The 12,801-nt window shown below is 56.0% G+C and overlaps 1 protein-coding gene across 1 annotated transcript; it reads left to right on the top strand.

The window, feature by feature from the left end:
- The first annotated feature begins 260 nt into the window (after nt 1-260).
- OSR1 (odd-skipped related transcription factor 1) lies at nt 261-7,445 on the top strand. The gene is made up of 3 exons (XM_019451206.1): nt 261-555; nt 5,034-5,733; nt 6,517-7,445. The coding sequence occupies exons 2-3, from the start codon at nt 5,066-5,068 to the stop codon at nt 6,650-6,652; spliced, it is 804 nt and encodes a 267-aa protein (XP_019306751.1). The 5' UTR covers nt 261-555; nt 5,034-5,065; the 3' UTR covers nt 6,653-7,445.
- The last annotated feature ends 5,356 nt before the right edge of the window (nt 7,446-12,801 follow it).

Raw genomic sequence — 12,801 nt, forward strand, 5'->3', positions numbered from 1 at the left:
GATGCCACCGTGAGCCTAACAATGCAAAAGGGGTCGCACAGGACCGAAAAGCAGGGGACGCAGGTCCGGGGAGGCCGTGGCAAAGCGACGCAGCTGCCAAAGCCGGCTGCCCGGGTCAGCAAAACTTTGTCTCTCAGTGCGCAGGCGCAGGGCAGGGTTGGGGGACAGGCAAGGGAGGGGAGGAATCCTGAAGCAAGGGGAGGCGGGAGGGAGAAGGAGGGAGGGAGGGAGGAGGGTGGTGGATTAAAATAAGTAGGCGGCTCGGTGCTAAGGGATGAGTGAGTCGGAGCTCGGTCTCTCCCCAGCAAGTTCTCAGCCGCTCCCGGTTCAGACCCAACCAGGGAGCTGCGAGCGGGGCTCACTGTCCTCCGGGGGGCAGGGCTCCGGGCCAGTGGAGCGCTCCCGCGCGTCGGGCGCTCGGAGTCCCCGCAGCCGGAGAGGGGCCAGGACTCAAGAGCTCCGGGGGTGCCTGTGGAATCCAGCGCCTCTGGCTTCCCGGGTCCCCCGCAGCGGAGCCCCAGAGACTCCCTCAGCCCGGGACCGCCGCGGAACAAGGTAACTGCAGCCCTGGGCGCCCCTGCTCGGCTAGGGGAATGCGGGCAGCGCTCCCGGGTCCCCTGTCACAGCGCGGCGGGTGTCTCCTCTCTCTGTGTCCCAGAAGGAAGCTCCTCCTGCCAAACGGAGGCTGCAGGACCTTAGTGAAAGTGAGAGCAGCTGCAGCCCAGGGTGGTTGGGGGTGCTGGCTCAGGGACTTCCCGAGCGGGGTCTTTCGGCCTCTGACCTCCGGGGAAGGAGGGGGCGGGCCTCCAGCACTGGCCCTCGCGCTGCCAGGCTCCTAGGAATCCGCGGCGAGATGCCCGCGGACTTCGGGAGTCAGCCTGTGGGCCCCCCTCTAAGAAACCGAAGAAACTTCAGCGGGCAGAAACTTTCCCGAAACGCGCGCCTAGCGCAGTTTGACCTACTTTAGCTGACGAAGAAGGAAGAGAGAATGGATGGATGGCCACGGCCGCAGCCGACGGCGCCAGGGACAGGTGCATGCCCCAGCCGGGTCGCGCTTTTCGTGCAAGTTTGTTATTTTGCGTAGTTGCGCTCGGGTATCCGGCCGGCTGGACCCGGAGCGCAGGGCCGCGTGCCTGACCCCGCCTCGCACTTCTGCTCTGACTTCGGGGTGTTCTCAATAGGATGATTGCTCTGTGTAGTCAGGGCCTGGGGAGTTAACCTGCGACTGTCTCGGTTCAGGGAAGAGTGCAGGGGGTCGCGAGCACTCTTTCCCAATTGGAGACTCGCACGCCCAAGTAGCAGAAACGCTGTGGGTGCCGTGAATGTCTCCGGCTTGGGACTTATAAGGCGAGGATTCGTTTCCTCCCCCTGACTGTCCCCTAACTCAGCCTTCAGGAGAGAAGGGGGAAGCCCGAGGAGAGAGGGAAAGAGGTGAGGGGCTGCCTGCGGAACTACTTTCTTTCCCGACATGTCTAGGTTCAGAAGAACGAAAACCCACATCCAGTCCTTTTTCAACAGCTCGAGCAGTAGCGGGATGGGCTCTCAGAGGGTAAAGTAGCTGCGAGGGTTTCTTTGTTGCCACAATTTGGTAAATTTCAACCGGGCTGGCTTTTGGGAACAGAAACCACGTGCAAAGCAAGTTGGTCTCCCAGGCTCATGGCCTCCTAGAGAAGACAAGGGCTGACAGGGACAGGGGGCGACCAGTGGGTGGATGTTTTATCCGAGGCTCCTCGAAGTAATTGCGGTTTCATTAAGACTGGGGAACAGACCGCTAAGGACTCAGCGGGCGTTTAAATGCCGCGGGACGGCCGCCTAGCCGAAGGGTTCGTTCGCTCTCGTTCGTTGGGAGAATTCAACAGAAGTATCCGGTGGTGGTTAGTCCTCCCACCAGGGGCCTGGACGCCTGTCACCACGCGTGTTGGGGATTCGATGTCAAGGATGATTTTCTGGGGCTGCTGCTGGGCTCCTTCAGGCGAAAGCTCGTGGAGCTCGCTCCGTCCTCATTAATGCAAGCAGTTAACTCGCTCACGCTCAATTAGCCCCGAATAAACCACTTTAATAGACTCTGCACACTTCATTAATGCCCGGCATAGGGCTGGCTGCAGACCTGGAATTGGCGCTCGACCGCGCGAGGGAAGGAGCGCCTGCACTGCGCGGGGGACCCAGGATTGGAAGCGCGAATTGCTTTTGCTGCCTGTAGTCGGGATCTTTACCCGCACCTCCCAGATCTCGAGGCTCAAGCTCCTTGCCAAGCGGATGCCTGGCCCGGGGAGAGGTGTTTGCCCTCGCGTTTAAAAATCTAAAACGTTCACACAAGGGCCCCCCGGGTCAGGGCAACGGGACTCCGAGGGGCTGGGAGTTCGTTCATCCTCTCCGGCTGGAGAGGCGAGTGTGAGACTGTGTTTTTCTCTTAGTTGACCGCCTGAAACCGGATCGTGCATTTGGCCCATTCTTGGTACTAGTGTAAGGAGCCACGTTTCGAACGAATTTCGTCCCCGGGAAAGTCGTTGGCGAGAGCTTGGGGAGCCCTGGCCTCGGATTGCGGCAGAAAATAAGAAACTGGCCGTGATGCTGAAGAAAATAAATTGAGTGTTGGGGGACACAAGATCGGGCAGATAGCCCGGAAAGGTTGGCTCCCAAGAGCAGTGATGGCTGCAAAAGCCCCCTCCCCCTATGGAGCCCCAGGTCTTCTCGGCTCCTGAGGGTAGGCAGGGTAGGCGAGGAGAGGCCAGGTTAGTACCCGACGTTGGTGGGTTCCCCACCGGGGCACAGGCAGGGCTCGGGTCCTTTTGCAGTCCAGAGTCTCACCGTCACCGCCGCTCTCTTGGCCGGCGATAGGCCGAGCACCTAGAGAAGCAAGCGGGGGTGCTGGTGGCCCCGGCGGCCCCAGGGAGCCGGAAATAAGGATCTGATTTCCAGCGCCAGGAGGGGAAAAAGAAGTGACAGCAAATCAAAGAGCGCTCACCTCACCTAATCACCTAAGTCTGGGCCAACATTTTAAGTTGGCGAGAGCCCTCTTTCTCCCTCCTCTCTCCTTCCCAACCCTAATCCGCCCCTGCTTTCTCTCTGCCCCAATTCGTATTTTGCTTCGCGGGGTGTTAGCACTCTAGGATGATCTCGGCGCTCTGGGATCACCGGACCACCAGTGATCAAGCCGCAGGGAAAACTGGTAGGGAGGCCCTCTGCTACTGAGGCGCGGGTCCTCAGGCGCCAGGCTGAATTAATTGCTGCCTTAACACTGCGTTTTTGCTGGGTTGCTAATGTAACCTGCAGTGGGAACATCTCTGCAGGCTTTCAGTGTTTTGCACCTTCCACCCCCTGCAGAACCTCTTTCTCCGCGGGCCTACTATTCAGCCAGTGACTTCTCTGACAGCTTCCAAGGGAAAGGGTTTCTGCATCGAGATTGTCCATACTCCTTCCTGAAAGGGCAGGGCTATCTCCCGTGAGAAGCTTTGCTGCAGTGAAATGCTGCCGAGTCCGACTGGGCCTTGTGGCCTTGGGCTGAGGGTAAGCCAGCCTAGGGGAACTGTCTGGGTGGTGTCAGCGTCCAGCAGTGGGAAGGAGCGGTACCGTGGCCTGCACAACCCAGGAAGGGGGGCTTACTGAAGGTTAGAGGAGCAATCTGAGGAAGAGAAGAGGGGAAATGGGGGTAAGGGAAAAGTGGGCAGCAGGGGATTGAGACAGGCAAAGAACCAAGCACCCTGTTCCCTCAGTGACTTCTCGAGTAGCCCTCAGCTCAGAGCTGAGAGAGTTCAGCACTTGAGTCTCACAAGCCACCCCCCCCCCCACCATGTACTTTCTACTTTTCCTTCTCCATGTTTTTGCCTCCACTGGACAGACTGACTTAAGAGTGTCTGGGAGGCTTGGAGATGAAAGGTCTCTCTGCAGAACCCAGACTTGTCCACGGAGGCTGGAGATCCTGACCAAGGAGGCCAGGAGATGCTAGACTGCTGGTCACTTCAGCTTCCTGGCCTTGCAGTTGGAGGGCACAGAAAGCATAGAAGCTGATTGTATTGGCCTCAATACTGTAGCCCATAGGCATACCCACCTGCCCAGGTGTCACTGCGCACAGAAATATCCGAGAGCCCAGAGACACTGCACCCTGTTTGATGGAGTAGGGAGGGAACCGAAGCCCCCTTGTATGTACCTGCAGATATTTGACTGAATTCGTAAATGAAGGCTGGTATCATCACCTTCAAAGGCAATTAATTCCCAGGGGCTCAGGTAAGAAGTCAGCCCAAAAGCAGCCGCAGAGGGTGGTGTCAAGAGGGCTCATTAATAGTGAGGCAGAGAAGCAAATTTGAGGTCAAAGTTGAGAGCTTTGAGGAGAAAGATGACATGGCTTCTAGAAGCCAGACTGAAGATCAGCTAAGTAGAGCTAAATGCAGAGGAGCTGGGAGATGTACAGATCTGTGTGTGTTTGTATGTGTGCTGTTTCCCTGGAGGCCCTGCGTGGGTTCCATGCAATCCCACGTGTGCGTGTGTGTGCGCGCGCACGCACATGTGAACATGTTCACGCCAGCATTTTGTTTAGCAGCACAACACTGATCATCTCAGTTTATCTTGCCACCTTGTTGTCATCTCTGCTTCAGAACATGTGAATCTGTGTTTATCTGTCATTGTGCATTTCTGTTTATCTGCACATGAACATGTAAATGTGCTTCCAAGTTCCTGTTCTCTTCACCGGAGAGTGAAATTCTGTGTTGACTCAGGCTTGCGTGGATGTAAATTTCCACACATCAGTCTCCCCCAGCTTCTGCCTCCACTGTAGGCCCTCATTTAAGCTGGTTGCATTGCATAGGATTTGTTTCCTGCTGGTTTCTGTAGCAAGTTGTGTGTCTCTGCCATGGCCATTTGGAGGGAGCCCTTGCATCAGAGAAGTTTCCATTTTCTCTCTGAGGGCAGTGGGTTCCCTCAGTGGGGTCTCAGACTCCCAGCGTCTGCCCTGGGGCACAGAGAGGGTGTGGCTGAGCTGGAATTCCTCTGAACTTCTCTTTTTCTCTCCCTTCTTTTCTCTTCTTTTTTTTTTGCAGATTGCGATTGAGAACCCACTGCAGCTACCGCAATGGGCAGCAAAACCTTGCCAGCGCCAGTGCCCATTCATCCATCCCTGCAGCTCACCAACTACTCCTTCCTTCAGGCGGTGAATGGCCTGCCCACGGTGCCCTCGGACCACCTGCCTAATCTGTATGGTTTCAGCGCACTGCACGCTGTGCACCTGCACCAGTGGACGCTGGGCTACCCTGCCATGCACTTGCCACGCTCCTCGTTCTCCAAAGTCCCGGGCGCCGTGTCCAGCCTCGTGGACACACGCTTCCAACTGCCCGCCTTTCCCTGGTTTCCTCACGTAATCCAGCCTAAGCCTGAGATCACCGTTGGAGGCAGTGGCCCCTCTGTGCTCAAGACCAAGCCACGCTTTGATTTTGCCAACCTGGCCTTAGCTGCCACACAAGAAGATCCATCCAAGCTTGGCCGGGGGGAAGGTCCTGGCTCCCCCACTGGTGGGCTGGGTGCCCTCCTGGATGTAACCAAGCTGTCCCCCGAAAAGAAGCCCACGAGGGGACGCCTGCCTTCCAAGACCAAGAAGGAGTTCGTCTGCAAGTTCTGTGGCCGCCACTTCACTAAGTCCTACAACCTCCTTATCCATGAGCGGACGCACACCGATGAGCGGCCCTACACGTGTGACATCTGCCACAAAGCCTTCCGGAGGCAAGACCACCTACGGGACCACAGGTACGGCGTGTGACCCCCCTCCCCCAAAGCTGTCTGTCACTGTCCTCACCATCCTCCTCCCTAATGAGGTGGTTCTTGAGCCCCACTTCGGCTCTCCAGGCCTCCCAGTTTCTGGGAATTCTCTAACATCGCAAAGGAAGCCATTCAAGGCTTAGGCATAGGTTCTTGGAGGATGGGTGGAGAGAGCTTGGGGAGAATAAGTCAGGTCTCCATGAGCATCAGACAGGCATGCCAGCCTTCTCATCCCTTCCTTCACCTGTGCATCTGCAAGTGCTGTTCAGTCCAAGTTTCTGCGGTGACGGGCAGGGGGACCCGTGACGCATGTGACCGCCCAGCACTTGAAATGTGCAACTAGTGTGACTGCGAAATTAACTTTTTAGTTTTACTTACTTTTCATGTTAATAACCACATGTGGCTAGTGGCTGCCCACTTGGACAGCACAGCTCCAGCAAATTGTCCTCCCTGCCCCTGGGTCCCCTCATTCACCTTTATTGTTAACCCAGACCTTATAAGGAGACAGTGCTTGCCCCTCCTGGGGAAGGCAGGGGTGGGCCTAGCTGGACCCATTGACGTATCAGATGGGTCAGATATTGCCTGCCAGTTTCCTTCACCTCCCTACTCTATTCACAAACTTAGAATTTTGCCCACTCCACATTAGGTCCCCCCCCCCCCCCCCGCACTCTCTTTTGAGGGCAAGAGCCTGGTTGCAGTGGGAGGGGATCTTAGATAACTGTTTATAACATTACATCATTTTGCAAAGATTAATTCTGTTTTTGCTTCCAGATACATTCACTCCAAAGAGAAGCCTTTCAAGTGTCAAGAGTGTGGGAAAGGATTCTGCCAGTCCAGGACTCTCGCTGTCCACAAGACGCTACACTCACAGGTGAAGGAGCTCAAAACCTCCAAGATCAAATGCTAAAAGAGCCTCCAGGTCACCAGGACCCTGGGTTACGATACCCCCTCCTCCAGAGGGACCAGAAGCCGAAGGCGACTCTGGCGGGCAGCGGGAGGGGCTCCCGGGACCTTCCCCTATCCCAGACTTGTCCCTTGGGTCCCGGGCGCACGCGGAACTCGAGAGCCCCGCCCGGAGCCGTGACCCCAGCCGCCAGGGCGGCTCCCCCAGGACGCGGCTAAAGTCTTGGCCAAAAGGCGGTACTCACGTGGCGGAAGGGAAACTGCATTTAAAAAAAGAACGAAAGCTCCGCGGAGCCGCAGCGGCGCCTCTCCCAGAAGTATTACTTTTTCTATTGTTATTTTATACGTTTACTTTATTATTTTTTTCTTTGACCATATAAGCTTGTAACTCTGCCTGCGGAGAGAGAGGGGAGAGGGAAGGAAGTTCTGTGCGTTTGCAGAGTCCACCCCCTCCTCCCGTCCCCATCCCCACCCCGGGAGCCTGCAAAAGTGTAATCCGTGTATCTGCTTCTGCCGCCGGGCCCTGGGACCGCGGGGCCAAGGAGCGCCCCCTCCCTGCTCCGCAGCCGGTCGGCCGTGGGCCCTCGGACTCGGATGGCGGGGCGGGGGCCTTGAGCCCTGCGGCTGCAGCGGGCCCGGCCTCCGGCTCCCCTGTTCCGCCGTCCCGTCACCACGAGAGAGCAGCCGGCTAGGAGCAGGGCATTGTATTGCGATTGGCACTTTATGCTGACCATCGGTAACGGACATTTATCACTGGAGTTTTTTAAAATATGAAATAAACGGTTATTTTACAGGCATTGCAGGATGGGTATTCTCCCTCCCAAACAGGACACTGGGAGGCTTCTTTCCTTCAGAGGAGCAGGATTCCCTGCCCGCTCCAACCTGTCCCGCTTCCGGAAACCCGGCCTTCTTGGAGTGATAGGGTTGAGATGGGTGGAGAAGCCTCCTCTCTCCCTGTGTTGGTCTACCCCGGCCCCATGTTTATTTTCGTACTTTACTCCTCCACTTCGGTCTTTAGGGTCTCATTGTCCCCACCCCTCACCTCCACGGGGCTGGTAGTTTACAAGGAAACCCAGCCTGCAGCCACTACTTCGGCCTTAAAAAAAATCACAACGTCTCCGGGTGCCAGGGTCGCTTAAGATCCACTAAGGGAACAGAATGTCACCCACCTCTCCAACCAAAGGCTTTCCTACTGGCCTCCAGCATCTGCTTTGGTGGTGGTGGTGGTGGTGGTGGTGGTGGTGGTGGGGTGCCTTCACGTATAGCCTCAGGACCAGTACTGTCCCCAGGGCCCCAATACCCCGTTGCAAATGCACAATCATCGCTGCTTCCCCAAAGCCCCAAACCTACAACCCTCCCTCCGTTAGGATCCCCCCGACACAATTCTCTGGCTGGGTCTCATCCCCTGCCCGGAGTACGGCTCCACGCCCAAAGATTCCCTACAGTTTTTAAAGCCTCGTCAGGAATGGCGGGGGCGGGCGCCCTGGGAGGCCCGGGAAGTTTAGGAGGGGAAATCTGAGTCCTCCCTCCACAAGTTGAACCTTCCCCGGGGCGTCTAGTTTTCCCACAATTAGAGGCCAGGCCGCCGGGGGCTCTCCTTCTTGGGGCGGGGCGGGGCTCCCCCTGCTCCAGTGTCCTGACCGCAGGGCGGCGCAGGCGGTAGCGCCCGAGGCCTTTCCCAAGCCGAGCGCTCGGCCTCTCGGGCTTCTGAGCCTGGAGCTCAGCGGCCGCGAAGAACGATGGGCCGAGCTTCCCTGCAACGGGGACCCAAGGTCCCAGCCTCCGGCAGAGCCCTGCGGCCTGAAAAAGGAAGCCCAGGCCATAAGAGTTAAAACGCTCTAGACTTTCACTGAACCATCGTCACCTCCTCTGGGCATACCCGCCCCCGCCCCCGCCCCCCTTGCGGGCTTGAACTCCGCGGTTCCGGGGCCCAACGTGTCCCGGTGGCCTTGGCTGGGCCTGAGCTGAGAGCTCTGCCCTCCGCGTTCGGAGCCACGCTGCCCCCTGCTGGACAGGCCTGGAGGGGCGGATCAGGACTGGGGCACCTCAGTGCGTCCTGCTGAGGACTCGGCAGAACTTTCTGCCGCAGCCCCTGTCCACCACCCCTGTGGATATCTGGTCTTGCGCTCAAAAACTTCTTGATCGGTTCCACGGCCCACTGCGAATGAGGACCATGGGCTGCCTGGTCTTGACCGGACTGAGGGATCTCCACTAGTCCGGCAAGATCACAGCCCTTCTTCTGCAGCTTCATAAGGATGCGACCCAGGACAGGCCAGAATCTGGATCCCAGAGAACTGTGATCTCTGGGCGCAGAGAGGGAGAGAGAGTTAATCAGTGGGTTTTGGACTTGGCTTTAGCCCAGCCAGTGCAGTCGGTAGTATGGTCTGCACTTGGCCATGGCTTACGTGAGGGTCCATGGCAGGCCCACATCGTTTCTGTCATTAGCCCCAGGAGGTCGGGAGACGTGGTTGTTCCAAGACGACAGTGCCTGAGTACATACACCTGTCACAGAGAGCTTTGAGCACCCCTGAGGATCTGACGGAGCGCCTCGTTCAGTTCCTCTGCTCTTTCTGGGGTCCCATCTTTCCGGAGGATTTACTACTGCTGCGCCCCGCTCCGCCCCGCCCAACGCACTCCACCCCAATTTAGCCACCTCCCACTCCTCCAGAACAACAAGAGCTTCTGCAGTTAGCCCCTCCCCAAAGACCTCCTGAAAGCTGTGAAATGGGGGAGGTTCGCAGGCGAGTTTTTCCATTCTGGCCCGTGCCACCTCTGGTAACCTGAATCCCCGTCCTTCCATCCTAGACCCTGCAACTGACTTTCGATAATATCAAGTGTAGAAGAATGGATTCCCAGCACAGGGTTTATAGAGGGGGGCTGGGAGTGGGGCAGGGTACTGCCCAAAGACCTTCACCACTCACAATGCCATTGCCTTGCCTTGCTCTACCATGGTTCTATCATCCTGATGGACCCAGAAGCCACTTCTCAGCATAGCTCGCTGTCTATACTGTGACAGTGATTGTTCATACGCTATGTAGTAACAGCACAGCAAATGGAAGGGCAAGTGGGAGGGCAATCTGGGGATTCTGGCCACAAGACATCACACAGGCCACCTTTCCTAGCAACGTGGTTGGGGGACAGTTTCCAGCTCCTACTCTGTGGGACGCAAGAAAAGGCAATGAGAATGCCGGAAATGCTTGGGTGGGTTTTATTGCCTACCCACTCTGCAAAGGGGACACTCCCCCATTCCCGCTACACGCCTAGAAGATCCCATCCTTATCCGACCCCAGTCTTCAGACATTAAGCTTTTGTGGTCTCAGGTGCCCAGCTTTCGGGAGTGAAGGAGGCGAGAGGAGAGTTCAGCGGGAGTCCTTCCCTAAGCTGCTAGGCCATCTGTTTCTCTGAGGGGCAAGGGAGCGTGGCTACTCGGCTGGATCTCTGCTGAACAGGTAGAAGGCGCGAGAAACCCTTAAGGCAGCCTGGAGCTTCGTGGAGAAAGAAAAGCTCGCAGGGGTTTCTTCCCAAGAAGAGGTTCAGGTTCCACCCCCTTCTTCTGAAATGTAGCCAGGGGTCTGGGGCGTACAATGGGCCGTTTTTTCCTCAGACCTCTTGGCCGCGGGAGTCAGGGCTAGCATAGGGTTGTGGGGGAAAGAAGAGATGCGGCGGGCTGGTCTAGGGCTCCTAGATACAACCTCAGTTCCAAGAATGTGGGACCTGTGATAACATACCCCACCCCTGGAATCTTGGTGTCTCGAGAGCTGGCTCAAAGGAATCCCATCCCACCTTCCAAGGCACAAAGGCGCTGTAACGTCACATTTGCCTCTGGCAAGATACGCCCGGGCTCCGCCAGGTCTACCTATCTCATTTATGCAGTGTTATGACGTCACATGTGGGCTGTGATACTACGGCTCCCACATTTTTCGGCCCCGCCCTGCAAACCCTTCCAGAAACGCGCCGAGAATTCGTTCATCTCCATCAACAGGATCCACAGACCCCAAGAGTTGGTCTGGGGTCCAACGCCCCGCAGCGTCCCCCTCTGGAATCTGGTGGCTTCGGATAAACCTCTCCGCTGGTAGCTTTCCAGTGCACCAGCTGCTGCGAGATATCCGCCCCGCCCACGTTACCCGGTCCTACCCCCCGCCTCCATCACTGCGCACGCTCTGCGCGCAGGCGCAGAGTGAACTCATCCCGCGGAACATTAGGCGCTGGAGCTCACGGTCCCGCGGCTGTGGCGGGCGGTGGCGGGCGGTGGCGGGCGGTCGCTGCCGACTTCCGTGTCCCGCTTTCAGGCTTAACGAACGTGGGGTACTACTGGCATAGCGGGCGCTTCCCGCTATGGGCGTTTGTGAGCACTAGAGATGCTGAAGCCGAAGAGGGCAGCTCTGGGTTCATGCGAGCTGGAGGCCCTTGGAGTCCCTGTGGCACCCCGAATCCAGCACTGCCATGGTCCGACGGAGGTCCCTGGGATTGGAGCCGGCAGGGGTGGTGCGGCCAGGCCCTGCACTAGATCCGGTGTGGCCTTAGTCCTTTCAAGCTGGGTCTTTGAGACAGAGGTCTTGGCTTCCAGACCAGCGGAGCTCTTGGAGGCACAGACTTGGCCACCCACCCTACCCATTCCGCCTGGCTTTCTAGAGGGCCACTTCAAGAGCCAGACTGATGGCTGGGTCCAGTTTGCTCATGTTTCAGATGAAAAAATTCACTATGGACTGAGATAGGAGGAAGGGGGCAAACCTCATGTCAGTGGCAGAGGAAGAATTAGAAGCTGTGTTTCCTTTGAGGCAAGGGGCCTGAAGACCCAGTCGTTAACTTTTCCTGCCACTTACAAGCTTTGGCCAAGTCCCTGAATTTCTCTGAGCCTGGCCTTTCTTCCTTTAATGGGGATAATACTCTTCCCACCTACCTCATTCAGTTGGTGTAGAGGTCAAAGTCATACATCTTTTCTCAATCATTTATTCACTACTCAAACCAAAACCGGGCCCTAATGTGTTGCAGAACAACTTTGGCATTTATGAAGCACCATGCAAAGCATTCGAAATGATTCCCTCAGCATCCTGAAGCTCCCAAGCTGCCTTATTCCTAAGAGAATCTTCCCATCCTCACTTTCTCATCACCCAAAGATTCTGAAAAGGGATGGAGGAAGGATATCACCTGGACTGGTGGTCATGAAACTTCTAGAAAACTTGGATGAAGCCTTCTTTAAACTGCATGGAGATGGATAAATCAGTTCACAGATTATTGTTGTATTTGGTTGAGAGAGGAAGGTGGGTGACAAAATGTAAGTGCCCTACCTACCATTCCTTTGTGGCATATACGTAGGAAGAAAGAGACAACTTGAGGCAGACTGAGGTGTGGGGCAGGGCAGGGGGCTGTATATATGGTAGGTGTGACTGAATAGGTGGGAGGGGGTCTCTGACTTTACAAACACACCCAACTACAATATTCTTTGGATTTTTGCTTTCTCTGATAGTTATACAATGCTATTACATGGACATATCTTCAAGAATGTTCCTTTTACCCAGTCACCTGAGCCCTGGCCCTCTGCTACCAACCACTCTTGGCCATTTTTCTTAGCCAGTGCTAGTTCTAGCCCCAGCTATCAGAAAACAGAAGGGCTCAGAAAACTGGGATGGATGGGTGAATGGACTAGGTTTTGTTTCTTATTTCTAAACATGGAGATGGCTCTTAGCAGTTCAGCCATCTCTGGGGAGGTATAGGCATAATTTATTTTCAATGTTTGGTTTGATTGGACTCTTGCTCGTGGGATAAGATAAGGAGTTTTGTCATAACAAGGCAGGGATGGGTTGCTTTTTGTCACTGGTAGGAGTGGGTAACACTGGAGACTGTAGGTAGATGGAACTTTACAGGGGCCATGGAAGAAAGCTACAGGAGATGGGGCAGGAATGTCTAGATTCTTCACTTCTCAAAGAACCAGAGAGGGAAAACAAGCCTCCAGAGAATTTAGGCCTTGCTTTAAATAATGAGATTTACTTGGGGGGTTGGTTCACTTCTTATTAACCTGTGTCAAGAGCTGAACATTTTGTGCAGAATTCAGAATATTCTTAATATCTCAAAGCTTATATAACTAAGAACCAGAGCAGGTGTGGTGCTACGGCTGTCCAGAACAGTCTCTATTATGGTGTTGTTATCAGGAAG

Source organism: Panthera pardus, unplaced genomic scaffold (assembly GCF_024362965.1).
Source record: "Panthera pardus isolate Hobbes unplaced genomic scaffold, ASM2436296v1 HiC_scaffold_26, whole genome shotgun sequence".
NCBI lineage: Eukaryota > Metazoa > Chordata > Mammalia > Carnivora > Felidae > Panthera > Panthera pardus.

Coding starts and splice junctions, on each gene's coding strand:
- OSR1 (XM_019451206.1), top strand. CDS start 5,066: ATGGGCAGCAAAACCTTGCCAGCGCCAGTGCCCATTCATCCATCCCTG. Junction 5,734..6,516: donor GACCACCTACGGGACCACAG/GTACGGCGTGTG, acceptor TTTTGCTTCCAG/ATACATTCACTCCAAAGAGA.